The sequence below is a fragment of the Oryctolagus cuniculus genome, chromosome 15, assembly GCF_051225735.1.
Source record: "Oryctolagus cuniculus isolate XC-2025 breed Fujian yellow rabbit chromosome 15, ASM5122573v1, whole genome shotgun sequence".
NCBI lineage: Eukaryota > Metazoa > Chordata > Mammalia > Lagomorpha > Leporidae > Oryctolagus > Oryctolagus cuniculus.
In genome coordinates, this window is record NC_142881.1 from 15,378,535 (window position 1) to 15,403,971 (window position 25,437).

Consider the following 25,437-nt stretch of genomic DNA (forward strand, 5'->3'; position numbering starts at 1 on the left):
ATAACAGAACTACCGACTCACCCTGACGATCACGGAGAAGAGCGACCGGCAGCCAGAAGCAAGGTTGACGTACGGATCCAGAAGGTACTCGTGTGTATGTGGATGAGGGAAGAGAGACAGTCTGGACAACACCGAGGTCACTTGCAAATTCACGTCATAGGGCTAGGGAGAGGCAAAACGCAGAAGGCATCTGACATCATTCACGATGCATGCACCGTGCACTGCAGTTACCAGGTCATTTCAGTCTGTCTTTCCAAGAAAGGCAAGTTCACCTTCTTGCGCCTCCCTCCACTTGCTCTTCTGCAACAGGAGCATCCGTAACTAAATTAGCCCTCACACGGTCACCAAGACACACGGGCCACAGTCCCGAAACGTCAAACAAAATCAGCACCATGCACACAGACAGAAAAGACTAATATGTAACACAGGACGCCGTTTCACACAGCTTGCTTTAATTAACAAAGCAGTTTAAGAGGACATCAAAACCTACCCAGGTGTCTTATATAATATTACAAACAACAGAGAACACATTGAGTAGAAAGTCAAAGAAATAAAAGGGAAGCTATTATATCTTTTTAAATATAGTAATATCATTTCAGAAATGATGCTCCATACCTCAGATTACTCAAATTCTGTGAATTACCAAAAGCATGTATACAATAAAATAAGCTAAAATCCTAGAACTTTATTAACAGAGCCCAAGTGCTTGGGGATAGAAATGACTACCTCTGCCTCCAAGTGAACACGAGTCCCAGCTGGCGAGCAGCTCAGGGTCACCTGGCTCACTCGTGGCAGGAGCACTAAGCGTCCCAACAGCTGCAGGGCGCACACAGCTCATCACACATATTTTGCAGGTAACATTGTGGTTTTACTTGGATTCTGTTTATTGTTCATAGAAAGCAGCAAGGAAGGGCTTCACAGAGTATGTCGACTTCAAAGGCAAGAGCAAACTGTTCAGACAGAGTTGCTATTACTTGCTGAGAATGTTCAAAAGAAGGCCCTCCCCCTTCCAACACCCTCCCGGGCAGCGGGCAGCGGGCAGGGAAACACACAGGCTGAAACCAACCCCCTCTCCCCCGCCCCCCAACCCCTGTGGGAGGAGCCTGGGTGACTGGAGAGGGGACCTGTGGGAAGGAAGAGTGACTCAGGACTCAGTGCAACGCCAGCTACAGAAGGTCTTATTCTCACCACTGAGCACTTTCTGAAACTCTGATCATAATAAAAGCCAATTAAGAAGTGACTCTTCAGCACTTAGAGGAGAAAGTGTGGCACATATCAGAGAATACCCGAGATGCTATGAGGAACCTAAGTTTAGTTACAGGAACAAAACTCAGGTCCTTGGGCCAGGCGCTGTGGTGTAGCGGGGTAAAGCCACCAACGGTTTGAGTCCCAGCTGCTCCACTTCCGATCCAGCTCTCTGCAATGGCCTGGGAAAACAGCAGAAGATGGCCCAAGTCCTTGGGCCCCTGCACCCACGTGGGAGACCGGGAAGAAGCACCTGGCTCCTGGCTTCGGACTGGCCCAGCTCCGGTCATGGCAGCCATTTGGGGAGTGAACCAGCAGATGGAAGACATCCCTCTCCCTCTCTCTCCCTCCCTCTCTCTCCTTCTGCCTCTGCCTCTCTATAATTCTGCCTTTCAAGTAATCTTTAAAAAAAAAAAAAAAGATCCTGTGCATTAAATCCAATTTTAGTCTTCCTCTTCCTTATTTACCACTCAATGCATAAACATGGACTTTTTTTTTTTGAAAGGAAAAACCTTCCCTGAGTCACTCTTCAAAATCTAAGCCTTACCAAGATAAATGGAAGGAGATACACATCCCTAATTAAGGGGTGCTAAGGAGTGTATTTCCCTCCTGGAAATATTTGCAGCGCAACAGCCTTCGCTAAGACTCAACTCATCATAAACAGTGAATTCACATCAGATGGTATTCTAGGTGCCAAGGAACCATCTACAAAAATCCACTTGAAAACAGTGCCTTTGATAAAGAATGTGGACAGCATAATTTAAAATACAACCTAAGTCCAGAACTGCACAGGAGTCATTTCAAGTAGTTAAGATTTTTCGGTCACTAAATTCTGCCATTTGTTGGTGCTTAAATAATTAAGCCAACATAATTTGACTTTAAAGGATACATTACTACTTAGCTTTCTAATGTTCTCTGCGTGGTGTTTGTTTTATAGCTTTTGTTTTAACATAAATCCAGGCCATGAGTTGTTTCAGAAATACAAGGCTGACACATATTATTAATGTTGTGAAAATGAAAGCAAATTTCAGCAAGAACTGCACTAACTATAAATAACTCTAGACTGTGACATGGTCTCTCTTTCATCTGGTAATAACTGTAAGACAAATTGGCATGTTTAGAGGCCATTAATAGGAAGTATTTGCATTAGGAATTATTTTACATTATATTTATACATTATTCACCTGAAAGGAAAGCTAATCAGATTTCTCTCACATGCCAAAGGTGTGGCTCATTTTTCAGAGCCTGCTCTAATTGTAAGGTCTGAATTTTGAGACAACAACCTTGACTTAAAAGCACACCAACGTCCTCAGCAAATGGGCAACCCTTTTTCTACATGCTAGACAAACAGACGGACAAAACAGAATGTCAGTCAAATTAAAAAAAAAAAACAACTCAATATTCTCTAAAATTTTTAATGTTTGGAACAAGAATTTGTATTCCTAAAAGTGCTTAAAATTTTTTAATTCTCACAAGCAAATCCAAGTAAGAAGACAACAGAAACTTCACTTTGACAATAAGAAAATGAGACAAGTGACCACATTACCTGGCCAAGTTCAAACTCCTCACCCTCACCGCAGGGACAAGATGTGCTCCTCACATTTGTCCTGGTATTCTTTACTTTCTGCTATGAACTTTAGCTTTTTACTATCGTTTTAAAATCACTGCAGCTACAAACAATGCTACATGTTTGTGTGATGAATACCTGATACCATATCCTCTCAATTACGTATACAGTAATTAGCTACTTTATTAACTACACATAGGAAACGTTCAATCCCAGTCTGATTACCTTGACCCTGTTAGAGATACATACTAAGAAAATATAAGCAAACATTCTCAGCAAAAACAGAGAGGTAAGAAAGGAAGTGAAGCTAACCCAACAGGCTCAGCACCCAGGACTCAGGTATTCACTGTTTCGGGGCTCAAAGTATGTAAGGCTCATACTCAAAAGGCTTAGAAAATCAAGACTTTGAAAGACAAAGGGTTTCAGGCTAAGCTCCACAGCTGTAGGTCGCCTTACTGAAACTAAGGATTCCTCACTTCTGAAGTCAATCTGTGTTGTCTAGGATAGAGCGCTACAGGAGAATGACCGAGACCAACACCCCGATGGGCGAAAACGAAGTGCACAAGCACCCTCCGTGCACCCTGGGGGTCAGCACTCTACAAACCAAGGACAGAGTGCTGAGGGGGAGAGATTCAGAGTGGATTCCTTTTCAGTGCTTTTGGTCAAGATTTCTTAGGATTACTAACTTGACACTAATGGCTTTATCGCCTGCTTTGGTAGCTTAGTCAGTTTCAAACTAAACCTAGAAAACCAGCACAAGTAACACAACCAATAAATTCTGGCTGCCGCGGAGGTTTACAGAGCCAGCATGTAAAAACCATTGTACTTATTAATGCCAGATTTGCATATTGTATATGCCAGGTTGAAAACAACCAACCAACCAAACAGTAGAAATACATGAAAGAAATTGGTTCTTTCATCTGTCTTTGAAGAAGTAATTAATGGAGCTGGTGCTGCAGTGCCGGCATCCCTTATGGGCCCTGGTTCAAGTCCCAGCTGCTCCACTTCCAATCCAGCTCCCTGCTAATGCGCCTGGGAAAGCAGTGGAGGATGGCCCAATTGCTTGGGTCCCTGCACCCAAGTGGGAGACCCAGAAGAGGCTCTTGGCTCCTGGCTTTGGCCTGGCCCAGACCTGTTTTTTTTGTTGCAGCCATTTGGGGAGTGAACCAGAGGATGAAAGACCTCTCTGCCTCTCTCTGTGATTCTGCCTTTCAAACAAATAAAATAAATCTTTAAAAGGAAAAAGATAAACAATTCTGTAATGGCTGACATGCTAAATAAATGTTTTTAACCTGAATGCATCAGAAACCTTGCCAGGAAGGCCTACAGGAACTAGTGGGAAAACTTAGAAAACAATGTGTTTTATTCGACATCATGTCACTGTGAATCGTAATAAAATAAGAAGAAAAATAGTATTTTAAAACATATTACCTGATCAAGAATTCTTCCCATTCTGTCAAATAACACTTTCAAAAAATGTCCTTCAAAGAAAGCTGCTTCTAAATTGCACTTTTCCAAAGCTTTCGGAGACCCGGGCCACTCCCATCTTAAGCAGATAGCGCAGTAGTCCCGGAACTGGGGGAGAAAGCATTCGGATCATTGAAGAGGAACAAGCAACACCAGGTTAAATGGAAATGACGTCCTCAGACAGGCACCAGGAAACCCTCCGAGTGCAGAGCGCCGGTCAGCGTGAGGCGCCCCAGCACAGAGGGAGGTGACACAAAGCTTGACCAGGACACAAGACAGAGTCGCCAGCTAGCAGCAGAGGTGGGAAAGCAAGCAGATTTTGCCTTCACTAAAAACCCCTTTTAACAACTGTGTCTGCCTTCTTTCCTTCACAGGAATTTAACCTTTAGTTATTTTCACCACAGGTTTAGAGTGCATTTAAGATCAAAACCCCAACCACGTTTCCAAATTTATGAGGGGCCAGGGCTGGGCTGGGTCAAAGCCAGAAGCTGGCAACTAAATCCAGCTGCCCATGCAGGTGGGAGGGATTGAGTTCTTGATCCATCACTGCCACCTCTCAGGCTCTGCATCTGTGGGAAGCTGCCGTTAGGAGCCAGAGGCAGACAGCAAACCTTGGTGCTCCCATACGGGATGCAGGTGCCTTAACTGGTGTCTAATGCCCACCCATAACCTTATTCCAACTCCCTTTTTTTTTTTTTTTTTTTTTGACAGGCAGAGTGGACAGTGAGAGAGAGACAGAGAGAGAAAGGTCTTCCTTATTCCAACTCCCTTTTTAAATGCAGAAATGGACAATTCAACCCCCAAATCCACACACTTTCTGAGAAACTCTAAATAGCTCAATCAATCTTGAAGAAGAACAAAGAGGATTCACATCTTCTTGAACTCAAAATCTACTATGAAGCCACTGTCATCAAGATTGTATGGTGCTGGGATAAGACAGAACTGAGGCCGGCGCCGCGGCTCACTAGGCTAATCCTCTGCCTTGCGGCGCCGGCACACCGGGTTCTAGTCCTGGTCGGGGCGCTGGATTCTGTCCCGGTTGCCCCTCTTCCAGGCCAGCTCTCTGCTGTGGCCAGGGAGTGCAGTGGAGGATGGCCCAAGTGCTTGGGCCCTGCACCCCATGGGAGACCAGGAGAAGTACCTGGCTCCTGCCATTTGATCAGCGCGGTGTGCCAGCTGCAGCATGCTGGCTGCGACGGCCATTGGAGGGTGAACCAACGGCAAAGGAAGACCTTTCTCTCTGTCTCTCTCTCTCACTGTCCACTCTGCCTGTCAAAAAACTAAAAAAAAAAAAAAAAAAAAAAAAAAAAAAAAAAAAGAAGACAGAACTGAGAGACTGAAACAAACCTCACCTTTATAGTCAATATATAGTGGGAATATATATTCAATATATAGTGGGAAATAGCTTTTACAACAGCTGGATACCTACATGTAAAAAAAGAAATCTAGATCTTGTCTCACATCATATGTAATAATTAACTCAAAATGGATCAAAGACCTAAAATGTATGAGCTAAAACTCTGAAACTCAGAGAGAGAAATTTAGGTGACAAATCTCTGTGATCTTCGATGATTTCTTAGGTATAACATAAAAAGCACAAAAAAGGTTTTGTCCCATAGAGAGAAGAATAAAAAAGAAAAGGCCATTTAACTTGATAAGTCAGAGCAGATTCTCAAGGGCAGTTTCAGCGAGGCACGAAGCAGTAAGGGGCAGCAGGGACCACATCCCACGTTAGAGGGCCTCTGTCCTATGCATGGATTTTTTTAGAGAGAGAGAGAGATCTATCTCCATCCACTGGTTCACTGCCCAAATGGCCACGATGGCCTGGGATGGTTCAGGCTGAAGCTTGGAGCCCAGAATGCCATCCAGATCTCCCACATGGGTAGCAGAGGCCCAGCCACTTTGGACATCTTCCTCTGCTTTCCCAGGCACATCAGCAGAGAGTCGGATCAGAAGTGGAACAGTTGGGACTTGAACTGGAACTCTGATATTGGATGACAGGCCTGCAAGTGGCAGCTTAACCCACTGCACCACAACGCCAGCCCCTGTTACATGGCTGCTTAATCCAGTTTCCTGCTAATGTAGACCCTGAGAGGCAGCAATCATGGCTCAGGTAATTGGGCTCCTGCCACCCCCATGGGAGAACCAGATTGAGTTCTCAACCCCAGCTGTTGTGGCCATCTCGGGGTGGGGGGGTGAACCAAGGGATGAGAGAGAGCTCTCTCTTATCTGGGAGTGAACCAATGAGTAGGGGGAGAGCTTCTCTCTCTCTCTCCCTTCAACCTCTCAAAACAAATAAATGTTTAAAAAGCACAAAGGAAAAATAATATGCACTTTACCATAATTAAAAACTAGCAAGATGGTGAAAAGATCACCACCAGAATTGAAGAAAACATTTTCAAATCATTTATTTGATAAGTGTCTAATATCTAGGACATATAAGGAGCTCATTAACTCAATAAGAGAAGGTTTTTGCCAGGTGAAAAACAGGAAAAGACTTGAATGCTATTCTTCAAAGAAAACACACAGAGATCTGATATGCACATGAAAAAATTCAGAACCATTCATCAATGAGTGCCATCAGTGAGATACCACTTGAGACTTACTAGGACAGCCAAAACAAAAAAGCTAATGATAACAGATGTTGGAAAGGATATGGAGAAACTGGGATCCTCACACACTGCTGGTGGGATGCAAAACGGTGTAACTTTGTGGAAAATAGTTTGGTGGTTCCTCAAGAAAGCGAAATATGGAACTGCCACGTGCCCAGCAACTTTACTCCTAAGCAGATTTCCAAACAAGAATCCATGCACACACAGAAAGTTTTAAAAGACTGTTCCCAAAGAATTATGCATAAAAGCCAAAAAGTGGAAATGACCTAAACACCGACTAACTGACCAACAGATCAATAAGATACCCATGGAACTGAGTACTATCCCACCATAAAGAGAAATGAAGTACTAAGGGGTGTTACAACATGACTGAGGCTTGAGATCATAACACTGAAGCCAGAGAACGGCTACGTCAGGTGTGATTCCATCTCTGTAAAATGTCCAGGACAGGCAAAGCCACACAGACAGACAGCAGATGAGTGGGTGCCCGGCTCTGGGTTTGAGGAGGGATGGGGAGTGACTACTTAACTCGTACAGGGTTTCCTTCAGGAGTGATCGAAGTGTTCTGGAATTAGCGACAAAAGGTGTATGACATTATGCATATACCAAAAACCACTAAACCGCACACTTCAGAATTGTCAAAATGCCTAATTTTATCTCAATATAAAAAATTCTGGGGGTCTAGTGTTGTGGTGTAGCAGGTAAAGCTGCCGCCTGCAATGTCGGCATCCCATATGGGCACTAGTTTGAGTCCCAGCTGTTCTACTTCCAATCCAGCTCCCTGCTAATGTGTCTGGGAAAGCAGCAGAAGATGGCCCAAGTGCCTGGGCCCCTGCACCTATGTGGGAGACCCAGATGAAGCTCCTGGCTCCTGGCTTCAGCCTGGCCCAGCCCCAGCTGTTGTGGCCGTTTGGGGAGTGAACCACTAGATGGAAGATCTCTCTTTCTCTGTCTCTCCCTCTGTCTCTCTCTCTCTGTCTCTCTCTCTCTCTCTCTCTGTAGCTCTAACTTTCAAATAAATAAAATCTTTAAAAAAATTTTAAGAAAAAATTTTAACACAATTTTATTTTTTACATTTTACAATGTAAAATGCCATAGAGAGCAAGAAAAAAAAGGCCATTTAATTTAATAAGTCAGAGCAGATTCTCAACAGCAGTCTCAGTGAGGCAGAAAGAGAATGCAGGGCACGAAGCAGGAAGGGGCAGCAGGGGCCTCGGCTGCCAATCACCGCGTGCGTGAGAACCGTCAGGGCTGTCAGCCTCCCAGAAGCTGGGAGCAGGACGCGGCTGCTGGAGGGGTGGGCAGCTAGTTAATGGGTTCAAGATTGCAGCCGGGCTTGAGGAGCCGGTTCTGCTGTTCTCTGCACAGTGCAGTGACTACAGTCAACTATGTTGTATTACATATTTCAAAGTAGCTAGAAGAGAGGTGTGTATGCTCTCACCATGATGAAAAGGTGAATGCACAATCATTACACAGTGCATATGTGTAACAAAATATCACATCAAAGCACATAAATATGTATGATTATTATGTGTCAATTTTTAAAAATCATATCACAAAACAGTACAGAAAGAATGTTGGTAGATTAGAGAGGAAGTACCGTAGCCTGGTATTTTAGGAGCAGGGGTGGGTGGGCAGAATGACTAAGGTATCATGATTCGGGTGGAGGTAACACAGAATTTGAAGTGGGAAGTAAAGGAGCACAGGGAAGTCTTGAGACAGAGACAGTGACGTACAAACCAGGGTGGCTGCACAACGCAGCAGTCGGGTGGGAAGAGCGCGGCCCCACTATTATTAGAGAGGCGTCACGTGTTTGCAGTAACGGCCTGGGCAACGTGACAAGGGGTGTGCAAGGGGTATACAATCCTAGTAGACTTCATTTCCAAACACCGGTTACTTCCCTCACCTGCCTGTGAGCGTCTCGGAGGTAGGTATCGTATCCGGTGCCTTCAACGTGGTAGGAGGACTTTGCTTCATCTGGTACCAGACAGAGAAAACTTAAACAGAAAAAGAACATAAATACTCTCACAATCCAGTGATATTGCTTTATGTATTAAAGTATTTAGCAGTATCTTAAATTTAACCAAGGGTTAATACAAATGGGAACTTGAAAAATAAACTTATCTATTAAGTCCTGATCTTGAATCAGCCTTCCATTCCCTGATTAAATACTGGTTCCACACAGAAGTAAGCCAGCGGAATATCTTTTAGGTTAGTGTACCATGACTGACTGCCATGATTTTTGTTAACTTCAGGATACTGGCTTTTAAGTAACTGAACTTGAGATCTTTATGAACCCTAATTTTGCATCGTGAGTCACATGCAATGTTTTCTGAAGTTATCTGTATCCGTGACAGTGTTGCAGGGGAAGAAAAAGAGAAGGAAATTACCACAGAAAGGGTAACTTCAAAAAACTGTAAAAACATAAACAGCACGATGTGTCCAACTGGCAATGCTCATAGTTGGTATAACTGGGAATTACTTAAAATTAAGTCACATATATTTTAAAAATCAGGGTGCATTAAGATATTATTTAACCTGTGTTAGCTTTTTAGTTTTACATTGAGTGGGACTTTTTCTCTTGGTGTCAACTACAGCCCCAGCTTGTCATCTGCTATGCAAGCAAAACAAAAATGTTCACATAATCTTTAAAGGAATCTGAGTTCATAACAGCAGAGCTATTGCATGTTATAAAAGCAAGTCAATGAGATGTCAGTCAAGTTTATAAAGCCACCCACCTATTGACAATTTTATGGACTTCTGTTTTGCCATCATTCTTGGGGTGGTCTGGAGTAGCAGGCGGTGAAGAACTAAGCCACTCTTGGTTTGATAAAGTGTTATCCGGTGAGATGTCAGTGAATAACGGATCTTCTTCCAGATCTCTAATTCAGTGAGGTATGAAATGCAACACTTAGTAGGGCATTTTCCATACCCAAAGATTCCCTGCCATGTTCTTAGAAAATATATCATGATTTGCTAATTAGGAATCATACATTTTACAAAATAACATTATATACTAACAAACTCAAGAATTTGCTAATTTTGTCACTACATTTAAAGAATGCATAACATGGAGAGGGTGTTGTGGAGTGGCAGATTAGGCCACTGATTGGGACATCTGCATCCAGTATCAGAATGCCAGGTGAGTCCCTACCACTCTGCTTCTGATCCATCTTCTTGCTAATGCACCCAGGAAGCTGCAGATGACGGCTCAGGTATGTAAGTCCCTACCTCCCACTTGACGGACACAGATGGAGTCCTGGACTCCAGGCTTTAGTCTGGCCCAGCCTTGTCTATTACAGCTAGGAAGTGAGCCAGCAGATGGAAGCTATCTCCCTCTTCTTCTTTCCCTCTCCCCGTCTTTGTCATTCTTTCAAATACATCATAAAGAATACATACACAACATCACTTGTAATTTAAAAGGATGGTAGCAAGCAGTAGGGCATCTAAATTTTGCTTTTAAAAACTTCTTTAGAGGTTTTGGGTTTGTTTTTAAATAAGGGAGAGCAATAAAAGGCAAAAGCTCTGACTGTGAAACACTAAACTCACAGAATCAGATGAAACTTACACTGCTCCTGCTATCAATCCATTCTCCACCACATCTTTATCTTCTGGGCACAAAGGCTTATATTCTGTGTAATTCCTTTCTTCAAGATTTCTTAGGACCAGGTTGTAAAGAATGTGCTCATTGGGTTTTTGCAAAAGATGTTCAAACATTCTTAATGTCATTATGCTTATCTGAAACCAAAATGTCATCTTGTAAGTCAGGCTTTCAATTTTTAAAGCCACACAATGAAGGGGCTGAATGTAAACATCACAGGTATACTAAAAGCAGCACTTCAGAAAGAGACTCTACATCCGCTTCTACGTCACCACGCGGTTTACCTCGTCAGATATGTGATCACAGTGCTCAATTAGCCTATGTCTCAACGGGTGTCTGCCGATTTCGGCCAGAGTCTCGGGTTCCCTCTGTTCTCCAAGGATAAAAAACACCATTTCTTGAAGCAAAACGTCAGAGGTTACTTGCCGAACAATGCGGTGGAGCAGCGCGGTTGACGTCAGAATGCCCATCTCAGAACTGAGCACAACAAAGAGGCAATTAGTGGGCACAGATGACACAAACTCGGGGTCCCCCTTTCTTCTTAAAGGAAGCGTTCTACTCACGTCTGCATTAGCTGAGGTTCCATGACACCAATGAAAAACCGCTCGTGAACAGCTTTGGCAAGAGCAACAGCAGCAGTCTGGAATACCGCATGAGTACTGTTAGCTTTCTTTTCAAAGGAAAAGAGAGCTTCATCTTTAGTATCTGAGTTCATGTGCAATGACAAAAATTTATCTATCAACCACCCTGTTGATGGCTTGCAAACCTAGACCATAAGTCTTCTAAATCTGCATAAACAAGAGGAACAGGACAAAAACCTATCCTTATAACCTGACAGCTTTAATGTCTCCCCAAAGAGGAAGACTAGGGGGACGTCAGTGTCACCCCGTGAAGCACTGGAGCGTAACACTTACAAAAATATAAAAGGACAGGACTTGCACTTTGACTGATTTCAAAATAGCGAAAGGGGCATCCATAAGTGTTCTTTTTCATTTCACTAACTGTGCTACCCTGAGACAAGCAACAAATTTGGGGATATAAATTAGAATTCAAATTTCGTTGTTACATTTTTAAATGATCAAAAAACAACAAAAAATTCAAACCTTTTGTGCTTCCTTAATGAGTTGATCACAATAATCAAACCAGGAAAGAAATGAAATTAAGGCTCGTTTTCCTGGAAAAGCTGAAGCATCTTCTTTATGACTGTACGAGTCCAAGCTGTGGGACACGGAAGACAAGCTAAGCATAAAGTTATCCGGATGCACACGCCCTCCGCAGTACACAGGGAACAAGGAAGGCACGTCATGAGCTCACACGGGGCCACACCCAGGGGCAGTGCTGGACAAAGGTTTGATAAAAGAAGACACAGATGAGAGAAAGCCTTTTAAACCAAACTTGTAAATGACTTTCACTCACTGAGTGGGAAGAGGGAGACTAACGCGGAATGGAACTGCAGGAGAGAAACCTTTGAGACAGCTCCTCCCGCTCGTGTCACAAATCTGACCAAGTAGCAGCAAGGACAAGAAGCAGGGTCCCGGCTGCTCGGGATGGAATCAAAGCAAAGGGCAGGAGGGGCTGCAGAGAGAAGGCACTGGCCTGCAGCTCCTCCTGCCTCCCAAGGCAGGACAGTGCCGTGGTGACCAGGCCGGTCTGCCCCGCGGATGTGACAGGGCGCAGGCTGGGCACAAGGTCGACAGTCACGTTGTCAAGACACCAGGCTGCGGAGAGGCGGGAGGGGAGGGGGTGTCTCGGCCACGTTATCGGTGCAGATGTCTTACATGTGCGTTTTCCTAGGAGCGCTAAGGGGGAAGCCCTAGAATGCGGGTCGAGGAGTGAAAGGGGGAGGCAGGGGAGAGGTTCCATACAAGCAGGCAGGAGACTTATGCCAGGCTACCCTCGAGGCTGTGGACACTGCTTATTAAAAAGGAGATTCCTGCCTTTATTAGAATGTTTCTGTTCTTAATAGTCAGACAACATTACTGTCTTTAACACAAGGTCTCAAAAACTGATCCTTATAATGGGCAATGCAGCTTAGCAATGGAACAAGCGGATTCTTCCCACACCCTTCATTCTTAGGAATTCATCAATTGAACACAACCTCAAGAACATAGTCCCATTTGAAGATCACTAATAGTGTTACATTTTTCAAAACTAAAGACTTCTGTCATTGCAAAACAGAAAAGGATTTTAAAATGTAGGGTCCAAGAGGTCATTCACGGGAAAATACACACAGCAGCGCTTACCCCCAGTTAATGGCTTCCACCGTTTCGATATCTAAGGGATCCACCGACTGAGGTAGGGCCTTGTACAGGGAGGCCAGCCTGTCCGTGAGGAGCTCACACAGGCACGTGCTCTGCGTAAGGCACTTTGCGGCCGCAGGCTCTGGCAGACTCACTAACAGCATCAAGCCCTCGCACGCTTTCACTGCAATGCGGCCATCCTGGGGGGGAAGAAAACCCACCGCTTCAGCTCCTGATCACGTTCTGTGCAGATCTGTCTGGAAAATCCAACCGATCATGGAGTGCGCTACTCTAAAAGAATAGCTTTTCATCTCCCCACCCCCCACTTTTAAGTGCATATTACTGTTGATGTTAGGGAAAGAAAAAAGTACACACTGCGACTCACGGGACTTCGAGTGAGATTTAACAGAGAATTCACTAAATTGTAGTCCTGGTTGGGACGAACAACCGAAGCCTTCGGCAGTGACGTGACGTTGAGGTGGTCCAGGCTGCTGGACAGGGCATCCGCCTGCGGCTCCTCCTCCGACTCCGCCCGCTCCACGCCAGCAGCACCTGACAGTTCCTCTGGCTGAGGGGCCTGGCCCGTGTCTGTGGACAAGGAGTCCTGACCTTTTAACGGGTCTTCTGAAATTACACTTGCTGCTCCTTTGGAAGCCAATGTTTTCAACTTATTCTGAAAAGGAAATGGGTGCTTTGTAAGATTCACATCAAGAACCTTTTAAGCCAAAAACCATGTTTTAATGGATTTTCACAATTAACATTCCACATGCCTAAGAAAAACAGCAATGAATAAATGTTCTATCAAATAAAAATAGTCAGACTTTTAACAAACTATGAAATACAATTTTACAACTGCAAAGGAGTTCACAACACTCCTCATATTAAGTACCTGGTGCTTTGCAAGGAACCAATTCCTGTTAACTATTCATTACTTACAGCAGCTAACATATGTGGGGAAAAAAGTTTCAGGAGGTTTCAACTCCAGTTAATTTTTTTTCCTCATCACTGAGCTATTATAAATACATAGCTTCAATGTTAGTTCTTCCACACCATGGGCCGGGGTGAGGCGTGGGGTGCAGGAATGTAAACTTAAATTTTTTTAACAATTTATTTTATTTATTTTGAAAGGCAGAGAGTTACAGACAGGGAGAGACAGCGAGAGATCTTCCGTCTGTTGGTTCACTCCCAAATGTCTGCAACAGCTGGGACCGGGCAGGCCGAAGCCAGGAGCTTCTTCTGGTTCTCCCACATGGGTGCAGGGGCCCAAGGACTTGAGTCATCCTCCGCTGCTTTCCCAGGTGCATTAGCAGGGAGCTAGATGAGAAGTGGAGCAGCAGGGACTCGAACCAGTGCCCATAATGGAAGTTGGCACTGCAGGCTGCGGCTTAACTCACTATGCCACAGTGCCATCCCCTAAAATTAAGTTTGAAGGTTCAAAACTTGTCAGCATTAGATTTAAGGTTTCTACAAAAGTCCCTGAATTCTCTTAAGTATATAAACAAGCACTTTTTCAATGTTTCCTCTTATACTTTTGTTTTACAAAGAAAATGCTAACTTACCCTGAGCATGCTTTTGTGTGTCTTTGAGGATAAAAATGAAGATTTACCTCAAGTCCTGGCATCCTGTCCCTATCTCCTCCCCCGACACACAATTTTAACTAAAGCAAATTATTAGTTTCAAGGCAAAAGCCTGCCTTTCTATTTGAATTTAAGAGTAAAAACCAAAATACACAAGTAAGTGACAATTCATTATAAGCTGGCTTCTCCACAGGGCCTATCGCGGCTCCTTGCTTATCAGAGGCACACTGAAGGCTGAGGGAATTCCAGGTTCTCCTTCCAAAGTTACATTACAGTCATTATAAATCACTTTTATTGCTGTTCAAAGCATGTTCAGAAGAGTCATCTTGAGAAACTGAGCTGACAAAACATACACTGAAGAAAACAACTACGGAACTCGGGGAATACCATAGACAGCATTGCCAATTTCCTGCAAAATCACCTGCATCTCACAGTCGTTATGACAGTAAGGCACTTTATCCCATCTAAAACACCAGCAGTCACGCTGGCCCGGCTGTCCTAAGTAAAAGCAGCAGCTGGTACTCATTCTCAAAAAAGTGGGTGGGGGCCAACACTGTGGCATCCCATGTGGGCACCGGTTCGAGTCCCGGCTGCTCCACTTCCCATCCAGCTCCCTGCTAATGCGCCTGGGAAAGCAGCAGAGGATGGCCAAGTCCTTGGGCCGCTGCATCTGAGTGGAAGATCCAGAGCAACCTCCTGGCTCCTGGCTTTGTATCGGCACAGCTCCAGCCGTTGCGGCCACCTGGGAAGTGAGCCAGTGGGTGAAAGCCGTCTCTCTCTGTCTGCATTTCAAATTAATCAGTAAATCTTAAAAACAAAACAAAAACAAAAACAAAAAAATAGTGTATCTCAAGGTGGGACTAGATCCTGCTACATCCCAGTGTCCTGTGGGCCTTGACAGAAATGGAGATTCCTGGGTCCCCTCCAGGCCTGAGTGAGAAGATGTGGAGGTGGAGCCAAGGGGCAAGCATTTTTTAAAAAAGATTTTATTTATTTGACAGGCAAAGTTACAAACAGTGAGAGGGAAAGACAGAGAGAGGTCTTCCATCCTCTGGTTCACTCCCCAGACAGCCACAATGGCCAGAGCTGTGCCAATCCTAAGCAGGATCCAGGAGCCTCCTTCAGGTCTCCCATGTGGGTGAAGGGGCCCAAGGATCTGGGCCATCTTATACTGCTTTCCCTGGCCATAGCAGAGAGCTGGATCAGAAGAGGAGCAGCCGGGACTAGAACCGGCACCCTTTTGGGATGCTGGCACCACAGGTGGAGGATTAACCTCCTGCCACAGAGCCAGCACCGGCCCCGGGACCTGCATCTTAGAACAGCTCTGTAGGAAAGGAGCTGCAGCCTCGACTCTATCCTTCGCTTTGCACCAACAGTGTTCCCATTCTGCTCCAGACACCTCTCATGGGTACGCACAGCACATTCATGCACATAATTCCCAAATCTCTTAAAACCAGATCGCCCTCCCAAATCACAGGTCTGTATCACAAAATACCCAGTGTTTCCCTCCATTAGGACATCTGTAGACCCACGGCATCCGGAACCTAAAGCCCCAGCTCCTCAGAATAAGCTCCTTAAGGGCTCCCTTCTTTCCACTGGCAGCAGCTGATTCAAGAATTCGAGCATCCAGATCGTGCTTTCTCTGCGTCCTGCACCTGAGAAGTAATGAGGCCACAGAGCCTACCTCTGTTCTCCTGAACACAGTCACTCCATCCCAGTCCACCGCTTCCCACTGAAGTCTTTGTTACTTCCTGCCTGGATTACGCCATCAGCTTCCAGGAGGGTTTGCTACGGTTCTCTCTGCTCCCAAAGGAATCCACCATACAAAATGCTGCCACCAAACTAACCTTAAGGCACAGTTAGCATCACATAGTCACACCCCTGCTCAAAACTGTCAGTGGCTCCCAAGTGTCCACAGGCAAGCACCAGCTCCTCACGCTGCCTTTCCAGCCTCTGCAAGTGGCAGGCCAGCGGCCCAGGCTCCTCCTACCACACGTGCTCATTACACTGTTTCCTTGCGGTCCCCCACTCCTACCCAGACAGCTGTCAGGCCCACCCCCAGATGACCTCTTCCGTGAATCTTCTCTGGTGACTTGAGGCACACACAAAACCCTGTGAACACTTAATGCGCTGACTTTGTCTTTCTTATTCTTTGCTTACTCTACCTTAAGTCGGATCTGAACATTCATCTTACTGCGTCATCGGATGCAAACCCTTCTAGGGCTGACTATTTCTAACTCATTATGTGTGCTCGAACCCATTGTCACATATTGACCGATGTAAGTGAGCAGAGAGATTACATTTCCAGAGACACAGGCTTGAGAACTGTTTCTGTGTACACTTACAAGGAGTAAAACTGCACTTCCCTAAAATTTCTCATTTAGTAAATGTGAATTAAGCAGTTATTATAGATGTTAGCAAAGTTGTGAGGCCTTAGAAATGACACAGAACCTTGTCCTCAGCATGAGGAGAAAACAAAATGCACACAAGTAACTCAACAGCTTCAGGTGACTATAACAACTGACATTAAAAGCATGCAGATGAAGGCCGGCGCCGCGGCTCACTAGGCTAATCCTCCGCCTTGCGGCGCCGGCACACCGGGTTCTAGTCCCGGTCGGGGCGCCGGATTCTGTCCCGGTTGCCCCTCTTCCAGGCCAGCCCTCTGCTGTGGCCAGGGAGTGCAGTGGAGGATGGCCCAGGTGCTTGGGCCCTGCACCCCATGGGAGACCAGGAAAAGCACCTGGCTCCTGGCTCCTGCCATCGGATCAGCGCGGTGCGCCGGCCGCAGCGCGCTGGCCGCGGCGGCCATTGGAGGGTGAACCAACGGCAAAGGAAGACCTTTCTCTCTGTCTCTCTCTCTCACTGTCCACTCTGCCTGTCAAAAAAAATTAAAAAAAAAAAAAAAAAAGCATGCAGATGAGATGAGATGGTTGTGCATGGAAGGGAGGTTATGGGGGGAAAAGCTGCTATAATCCAAAAGTTGTACTTTTGAAATTTATATTTATTATATCAAAGTTAAAAAAAAAAAAGCATGCAGATGGTCCCGTCAGCCTCAGAAAACGGAGAGATCGACCGCCGCAGGCTTTGGAGAAGTAAGTGCTATCAAAATGCTGCGGAAAGCAGACACGTCCCTAACTCCGAGGGGTGCTTGTTCTTTGTGGTGAGGTTTAAGTGTACATGTTTCTCTGAGGACAGCTACACAAAGTGCATCTCACCATTAACAGACACGCCTGCAAATCTCTGCTTCTGATCTATAGCTATGCACTTCTGAAACCAGTTGCAGAAATTTTTCAGAAAAACTCCATCAGGCTTGAGTTTGGGAAAAATCCATGTATCTAAAATGCATAAGGTATCTAAAACAACTAAGCAAAAATGAATTCTGAGAAAAAAGTCATACTTGGCTGAACTGAGCTATTTCTTATAAACACATATTAAAAAAAACTACAAGAACTGTAATGATACCTTCACTAATAAATATTTTTTTTGACAGGCAGAGTTAGTGAGAGAGACAGAGACAGAGAGAAAGGTCTTCCTTCCGTTGGTTCACTCCCAAAATGGCCGGTGCACTGCGCCGATCTGAAGCCAGGAGCCAGGTACTTCCTCCTGGTCTCCCATGCGGGTGCAGGGCCCAAGCACTTGGGCCATCCTCCACTGCCTTCCTAGGCCACAGCAGAGAGCTGGACTGGAAGACGAGCAACTGGGACAGAACCGGTGCCCCAACCGGGACTAGAACCAAGGGTGCTGGCACTGCAGGCGCTGGCCCACTAATAAATCTTTAGAAACCCGCAATCATAAAACTGTTCTAGCCATTTTGAAACAAACTTGCAAAATAAATATGATATAAAGAATGACACACAACATGAAAAACAGGTATTGATTGTCCTTGACACTACCTAGAAATTCAAAATTACAGTAATGTGCAGCTTAGCTGCTCCCTTGCCCCCAGTAAGAATGAAGAACAGGGTCCTAAATTATTTATTCAGTAATGTGACATGGAGAAAAAAAATCTATTACTGGAATGGCTAACTTGTTAAAAAACAAAAAAAAAAAAACAAAACAAAAAACCTCTGACCACATACAGGGCTGGCAAGGGCAAGGAACAACAGGGACTCACATCTGGTACAGAGGGAATGCAAAATGATAAAGCCGCTTTCGAAAATGGGAAGTTTTTTGTGAAAATAAATATACACTTACCACACGATCTAGGTATTTATCCAAGTAAAATGAAAACGTAGATATATGCAAAAATCTGTGTGTGAAATTTTATGATAGCTCCATTCATGACTGCGCCAAACAGGAAATAACCCCCAAGTGCCTTAACTGGTGAATGGATGAACAACTACAGCATGTCCATGCTGTAGGATTTTTTTTTTTTTTTTTTTTTTTTTTTTTTTTTTTTTACAGGCAGAGTGGACAGTGAGAGAGAGAGACAGAGAGAAAGGTCTTCCTTTGCCGTTGGTTCACCCTCCAATGGCCGCCGCGGCCAGCGCGCTGCGGCCGGCGCACCGCGCTGATCCGGTGGCAGGAGCCAGGAGCCAGGTGCTTTTCCTGGTCTCCCATGGGGTGCAGGGCCCAAGCACCTGGGCCATCCTCCACTGCACTCCCTGGCCACAGCAGAGGGCTGGCCTGGAAGGGGGGCAACAGGGACAGAATCCGGTGCCCCGACCGGGACTAGAACCCGGTGTGCCGGCGCCGCTAGGTGGAGGATTAGCCTAGTGAGCTGCGGCGCCGGCCACATGCTGTAGGATTCTACTCAACAGTACTCTTTTAATGGACAAGATCATGGACGAATCTCAAATGCATTAAGTAAAAAGAACCAGATTCCAAAGGCTGATTATATTCAGACAACCTTTAGGGAAGAGAAAACTGCTGGGCCAGTGACTGCTAGAGGGTGGGGGTGGGAGGTGATGCGTAAGAAGCGGGCTGGGGAGGGTACAGCAAAGTGCTGTGTATCTGACTGTGCTGGCAAAGACATGGCTGTACGTGCCTGTCAAACTCACAGAGCAGCACACCCAAAGGAGAAAGCTCACACTTTAACCTGGAAACAACCAAAAAAATTTTCAGGTAAAAATGATAAAAACAATATAGTTTTTTTTTTGGCTGGCGCCGCGGCTCACTAGGTTAATCCTCCGCCTAGCGGCACCGGCACACCGGGTTCTAGTCCCGGTCGGGGCGCTGGATTCTGTCTCGGTTGCCCCTCTTCCAGGCCAGCCCTCTGCTGTGGCCAGGGAGTGCAGTGGAGGATGGCCCAGGTGCTTGGGCCCTGCACCCCATGGGAGACCAGGATAAGTACCTGGCTCCTGCCATTGGATCAGCACGGTGTGCCGGCCTCAGCATGCCGGCCTCGGCGGCCATTGGAGGGTGAACCAACGGCAAAGGAAGACCTTTCTCTCTGTCTCTCTCTCTCACTGTCCACTCTGCCTGTCCAAAAAAAAAAAAAAAAAAAAAAAAAAACCACATACCTAAGTGACTTCACTGCTAAAGAAAAAAGCAGGAAGTAAACAAAAATTATTTTTAACTTTATAATCTAAAATACCGACTGATTTAAGTAAACTGTGATTTGATGGTTACGGCTATAAAAACAGAAAACACTAGTGCAATCCGAGCTAACACAGGAGGTAGGGGAGGCAACCTGTGCTTTTCCCAATCTTGTCTGCACCTGCACGGGTCACCCCTCTGCGCAGGCCAGATGACTCGTGCTGTGCACCTGATCAAGAAGCTCACAGACCTCTGGGACTCCTCCACCCGCGCTTCCCCCGTCAAGCCGGTCCTTGTTCTGCCCAGGTAGCCGGCTGAATTGCATTCTTCTAAAATCTTTGTTCCCAGGAGGTTTCGAGTTGGAATAAAACACCAATCGTGAATGAAAAATAATTCTGAGAAGTAAAACGAGCTACCTGATCATTGATAAAAGCAAGTAAATGTAATCCTTCTAATATAGTCCAGCTTTTATAACGACCTTAATGTAAGCACACTCAGAAAGCTAGTAAGTGTACAGTACCTCCAGAAAAAAATTAACCAAGTAGGGATCCTGTTTGAGCTTCGCACACACAATACAGAGAAACTGAATCTCCTCATTTTCTGTTGGGGTCGCAAGGACTTCACCACACAGCCGAATTAATTTCTGTCAAAATATTTTAAAAAAACTTTTAAACTTAGATTACATTTCAAAAGTGTGTGTATATATTTATGTTTGTTTTATATATAATATATATACTTTATATATATATGTATATACTCACAAACACACATACAATATCCACTTACCTCAAGAATATTTAAACTTTTTAAATTGAAAATTTTCAAATAATGGAAATATCTTGCATAAATAAAGTATAAGACTATTTGTAGTCACTTACAGAAAAATTAGCTTACTAGCAATAAATTTTCAAGTTCACTACCCTTGAAAATTAATGAGAAATATAGTCACCTCTCTGTGAAATGAAAATTAAGATATAAAATTTTAAAATATAAAGACAGGAAATACACTTAATACAATGTCATGTATAAGTATTTGCAAATTTTCATGTGATTTTTAGAATAATTTATTTTATTATTTTTACTCTTGGAAAAATCATATAAAGTGATTTCTAGATTAAAAGAAAGCAATACAAATCACTTTATGTAAGGGGAGAATACCTGGACGGGCCTGTGCACATTAATGTGTGGAAGCAGGGGCTGCCGGATTCGTCCCAGAAGTTTCGTGTAGAACACCAACACCTGCTGTTTCATTCCTGGAGGACACTGGGCTCAGGAAAAAAGGAAAGCAAACAAGGAAGAACAGACAACACAAACACACTTACTCCAAAGTGTCAAACCCAACAGAGGCAATACACGTGAACTACTTTACCCTCGGGAGAGATGCAATGGGTAGCGCATGCCTTTGTCAGAATAGAATTTTTAACCGAGTATCTGTGACTAGCATTCAAAAAATGAAATTACACATGGTCTTCAAAAAGCTCATGAGAAATGCACGGCTTTCAAAAAAAAACTATGCACGGCTTTCAAAAATTTTTGATCCAAAATTAATTCACACCAACTTGTGGTAACAGGTCTGAGTAGTATCTAGCTGGAGGCAGTAAGTCATCCGTTTAAAAAGAGCTCCCATCAGAGCAATATGAATCCTGCTAAAAGTGAAGCACAAACACCCAGCTATGGTAAACCTTGGGTGGAAAAATGGTGAACTCACTGATGCTTCAGAGTTTATGGGGACAATGCCCCCAAAGGAACCAATAGTTTATAAATGGATAATTCATTTCAAGATGGGTGAGACAGGGGCACGGTGGGCTAAAGGGAGGCCCACATTCCATTTCAGAGGGCATCGTGGGAAGCACCAAGTAATGCCTCACATGCCTGGGGCCCTGCCACTCAAGTGGGAGACCCGGATGGGATTCTAGGTTCCTGGCCCAGCCTGGCTACTATGGGCATCTCGGGAGAGGGCCAGGAAACAGAAGTCTCTGTCTCTGTTACTCTGTCATTCTGCCTTTTAAGTAGATGAAAACTGATAATAAATGCTCCTTTAAAAATTCTACAGACAAACAAACAAAAAGCCTGCTTTGACCTGGTTAAATGCCCAGGACCATCTTTAGGAAATAGATTAAACGGCTGGTATCGTGGCTTAAATGTGTCTTAAATTTGATGGAGCTTATGTTGAGAAATAAAGCTTACATTTATCATTTTTATCTTTTAATTCCATTTTATCACAATCATTTTGACATCCCCTCATATATTACATAAATTCACAGATCAGAACCACAGATTTTGAGAGCTTGGGGACACGCTTGAGCAACACCCTCTTCGTTTTTAAAGGACTAACCAGAAAGACTTGCTGAAGGTCATAGTATATTAGTGACATAACTGGGAAGGGAAGCCAGGCCTCCTAATCTGGACCCATGGCTTCTTGTCCCCACACCACCACATGCACTAAAAATTTCTCTTTACACGTACTTTGAAGGCTTTGTGGAACAAATATTATTTAAATTATAATATCAGCTTTTCAAAGATTTTTCAAAATTCATTCATTAGGCACAAAAATTTGAATTGGTTCACCCATCAGCTGAGTTAATGTCAGAATAATCTGTGAGGTTGTCTTTTAGAACTATGAGAAATGCCCATTTCTTTGAACCCATTTTTACTAGGTTCTTTCTTATTTCCTCTGATTACTGAGCACACGGACGTTGAGTTCACTTTCACAAATGTTTACACTGGACTCCTCAGCAGCCTGAGGACCCCCCGTTGACAGGGAGTTTGCTATCTCTATGGATATCATGCTGCTCATGGCACACAACTCTGTTTTTACACAATCTTAACTTGAATCCTGCCATGTTCAATTTTAGTTGAATTGAGTGCTTGGCAGCTTCTTTACTTCGAAGACATGAATAAGCGTATTTGATGGCCAAGAAGAAGTGGATGAGGAACTCACATCAGCTTTCCCTAGGGTATACAAAGTTTCCAAGATCTTGTGATGGAGCAAATATTCCATACACGGCCCTGTCTCTCCGGACTCCCGTTCATTTTCTTCTTGGACCAGGATATCTAACATCTGTTCCAGATGGGATGGAATGTTTGTATCAGTCACAGGGGCCTTATCATCTAGAGAACAAAAAGCACTTATCAAAAAACATTCAAACGTTTTGAACGTACACATTTGCATTAAAGACACTTCTCCATATTTTCTTATTTCTATTCAAACATAAAAGTTAGAACTACAAACTTAACTAAGGTTTATATACACAGTAGCTGGGCTAGAATTTAGATGCCTTTTTTTTTTTTTTTTTTTTTTTTGACAGTGAGAGAGAGAGACAGAGAGAAAGGTCTTCCTTTGCCGTTGGTTTACCCTCCAATGGCCGCTATGGCCGGCACACCGCGCTGATCCGAAGGCAGGAGCCAGGTGCTTCTCCTGGTCTCCCACGGGGTGCAGGGCCCAAGCACTTGGGCCATCCTCCACTGCACTCCCGGGCCACAGCAGAGAGCTGGACTGGATGATGCTTTTTATCATGCTTACTCAAAAACTGAATCAATATATTCTCTAAGGTCCTACTTAGTACATCCATGATAATTTAGAAGTAAGAGGCATTTGTGTGCGAAATGGGAACATGACCAAGATGACATATATGTAAAATCACAAATTCCTTTATACTTATAATTTAAGTATTTTTTCCGACTTATCCAGTTCAGATCTGATTTTTAAGTCTCCTTATATAGAAACAAGTTGGCCTCATTAGTTCTTTTTTTTTTTTAAACAGAGGTTGCTCACTGATTAACCTGGACATGTGCAGAGGGCAGGTTGCTTTTGATTGTTACTATATTATTTTGCAACACTGGAAAATCAATCACTTACTGACCCCAATTCACTTTCTCTATAAAGATATGAGGCATCAAAAGAAAAACCCTCTCCTAAAATTCCTGACACTTCTTCTCTCTAACAGGTATCTATTCCCAAATGTCTATTTTGCAAGCCAATTCTCAGGAGAATTCTTATCGAATATTACTGATTTTTTAAAAGAAAAAATTACTTATATTTTAATACTATCACAGTTGGATAGTTTTATCAACCTATTACTCTCATACAGGGCTAAATTACTCTGGATAAAGTGTGACATTTTCGAGAATGTGTAAGTACAAAATTATTAGGAAATACCAAGTTTGTCCTTATGTCTCTATTGTCATTTCTTTAGTATTTCTATAGTATATACAATACAGTCCTGATATGCTTAGTGATATGCCACTTTGTACATATGCACATGCATGTCCATATCACACTCATACATGGTAAACCACAACACTGAGACATATGGAGGAAACAATGGAATGGAAGGGGCGCCCTTGGTTCCCAGGAGGTCATATGCATCAGTATGGGACAAGAGCTACAAGCATGGGGCTGGAACTAGACTACTGAGATTTCAGGCTTGGCTCTGTCACTTTTAGCTGGTGACCTGGTATAAATTATTTAGGCCTCAGTTAACAACATTTGTAAAATGGAACTAATAAATACCAGTAAGCAAGGCCCAGTGTCTTCAGACATCCCACATCCAGGTGCCTATTCAAGTCCCAGCTGCTCAACTTCTGATCTGGCTCTCTGCTAATGTGCCGGGAAGGAGCAGAAGATAGCTCACTACTTTGGTCTCTGCCTCCTGCACGGGACAGGTTCCTGGCTTCAATCTGGCCCAGCCCCAGCCACTGCAGCCATTCGGGGAATGAACCAGCTGATGGAAGATCTCCTCTCCTACTCTCAATGTCACATCACCTTTCAAACAAGGAAATAAATCTTCTTTTTTTTTTTTTTAAAGAAATGTTATTGTGTCTCATCTCCTATTCTTCTAAGGTGAATAAATGGGTGCTAAAATGACATAATTTGTTGGTTTACCATAATTCTTTTTTTTTTTTTTTTTTTTTTGGATAGGCAGAGTTAGACAGTGAGAGAGAGAGACAGAGAGAAAGGTCTTCCTTTGCCGTTGGTTCACCCTCCAATGGCCGCCACGGCCGGAGCGCTGAGACCGGCACACCGTGCTGATCCAATGGCAGGAGCCAGGTACTTATCCTGGTCTCCCATGGGGTGCAGGGCCCAAGCACCTGGGCCATCCTCCACTGCACTCCCTGGCCACAGCAGAGAGCTGGCCTGGAAGAGGGGCAACCGGGACAGAATCCGGCGCCCCAACCAGGACTAGAACCTGGTGTGCGGGCGCCGTTAGGCGGAGGATTAGCCTAGTGAGCCGCGGCGCCAGCCATAATTTTTTAAATATGTTTCTCCCCCCTAATTATAGACATTACACTTATAAACACTCCAGGAAAGAATGATTGATCATAGTTATTTATGGGGGGGGGGGGGATGACCAGAAAGACGTTTTAGTTTTTTTTTGAGATTTTATTTATTGGAGACGTAGAATTCAACAGTGAAAGGGAGAGAGAGAAACGTCTTCTCTGGTTCACCCTCAAATGGCCTCAAAGGCCAGAGCTGGACCAATCTGAAGCCGGGAACCAGGAGCCTCCTCCAGGTCTCCCACATGGGTGCAGGGCCCCAAGCACTTGAGCCATCTTCTACTGCTTTCCCAGGCCATAGCAGAGAGCTGGATCAGAAGTGGAGCAGCCGGGACTAGAATTGGCTCCCATATGGGACACCGGCACTGCAGGT

At 44.3% G+C, this 25,437-nt stretch overlaps 1 protein-coding gene across 2 annotated transcripts in view; it reads right to left on the reverse strand.

The window, feature by feature from the left end:
- FHIP2A (FHF complex subunit HOOK interacting protein 2A) overlaps positions 1–25,437 on the reverse strand; it is a 40,606-nt gene that overhangs the window by 4,004 nt on the left and 11,165 nt on the right. The window contains exons 3-15 of one of the 2 annotated variants that reach the window (XR_011382209.2): positions 22,729–22,898; positions 20,946–21,050; positions 20,308–20,430; positions 13,118–13,405; positions 12,736–12,932; positions 11,596–11,710; positions 11,056–11,132; positions 10,777–10,969; positions 10,460–10,629; positions 9,630–9,773; positions 8,798–8,888; positions 4,244–4,387; positions 22–300 (exon numbers count right to left, since the gene is read on the reverse strand). Coding sequence is in view for 1 of the 2 variants with exons in the window: in XM_051823682.3 (XP_051679642.2) it covers positions 22–162; positions 4,244–4,387; positions 8,798–8,888; positions 9,630–9,773; positions 10,460–10,629; positions 10,777–10,969; positions 11,056–11,132; positions 11,596–11,710; positions 12,736–12,932; positions 13,118–13,405; positions 20,308–20,430; positions 20,946–21,050; positions 22,729–22,898 (1,958 nt within the window). In the remaining variant the exon portion in view is untranslated. The remainder of the gene's footprint in view (positions 1–21; positions 301–4,243; positions 4,388–8,797; positions 8,889–9,629; positions 9,774–10,459; positions 10,630–10,776; positions 10,970–11,055; positions 11,133–11,595; positions 11,711–12,735; positions 12,933–13,117; positions 13,406–20,307; positions 20,431–20,945; positions 21,051–22,728; positions 22,899–25,437) is intronic. The other variant, XM_051823682.3, reaches the window with a different exon arrangement.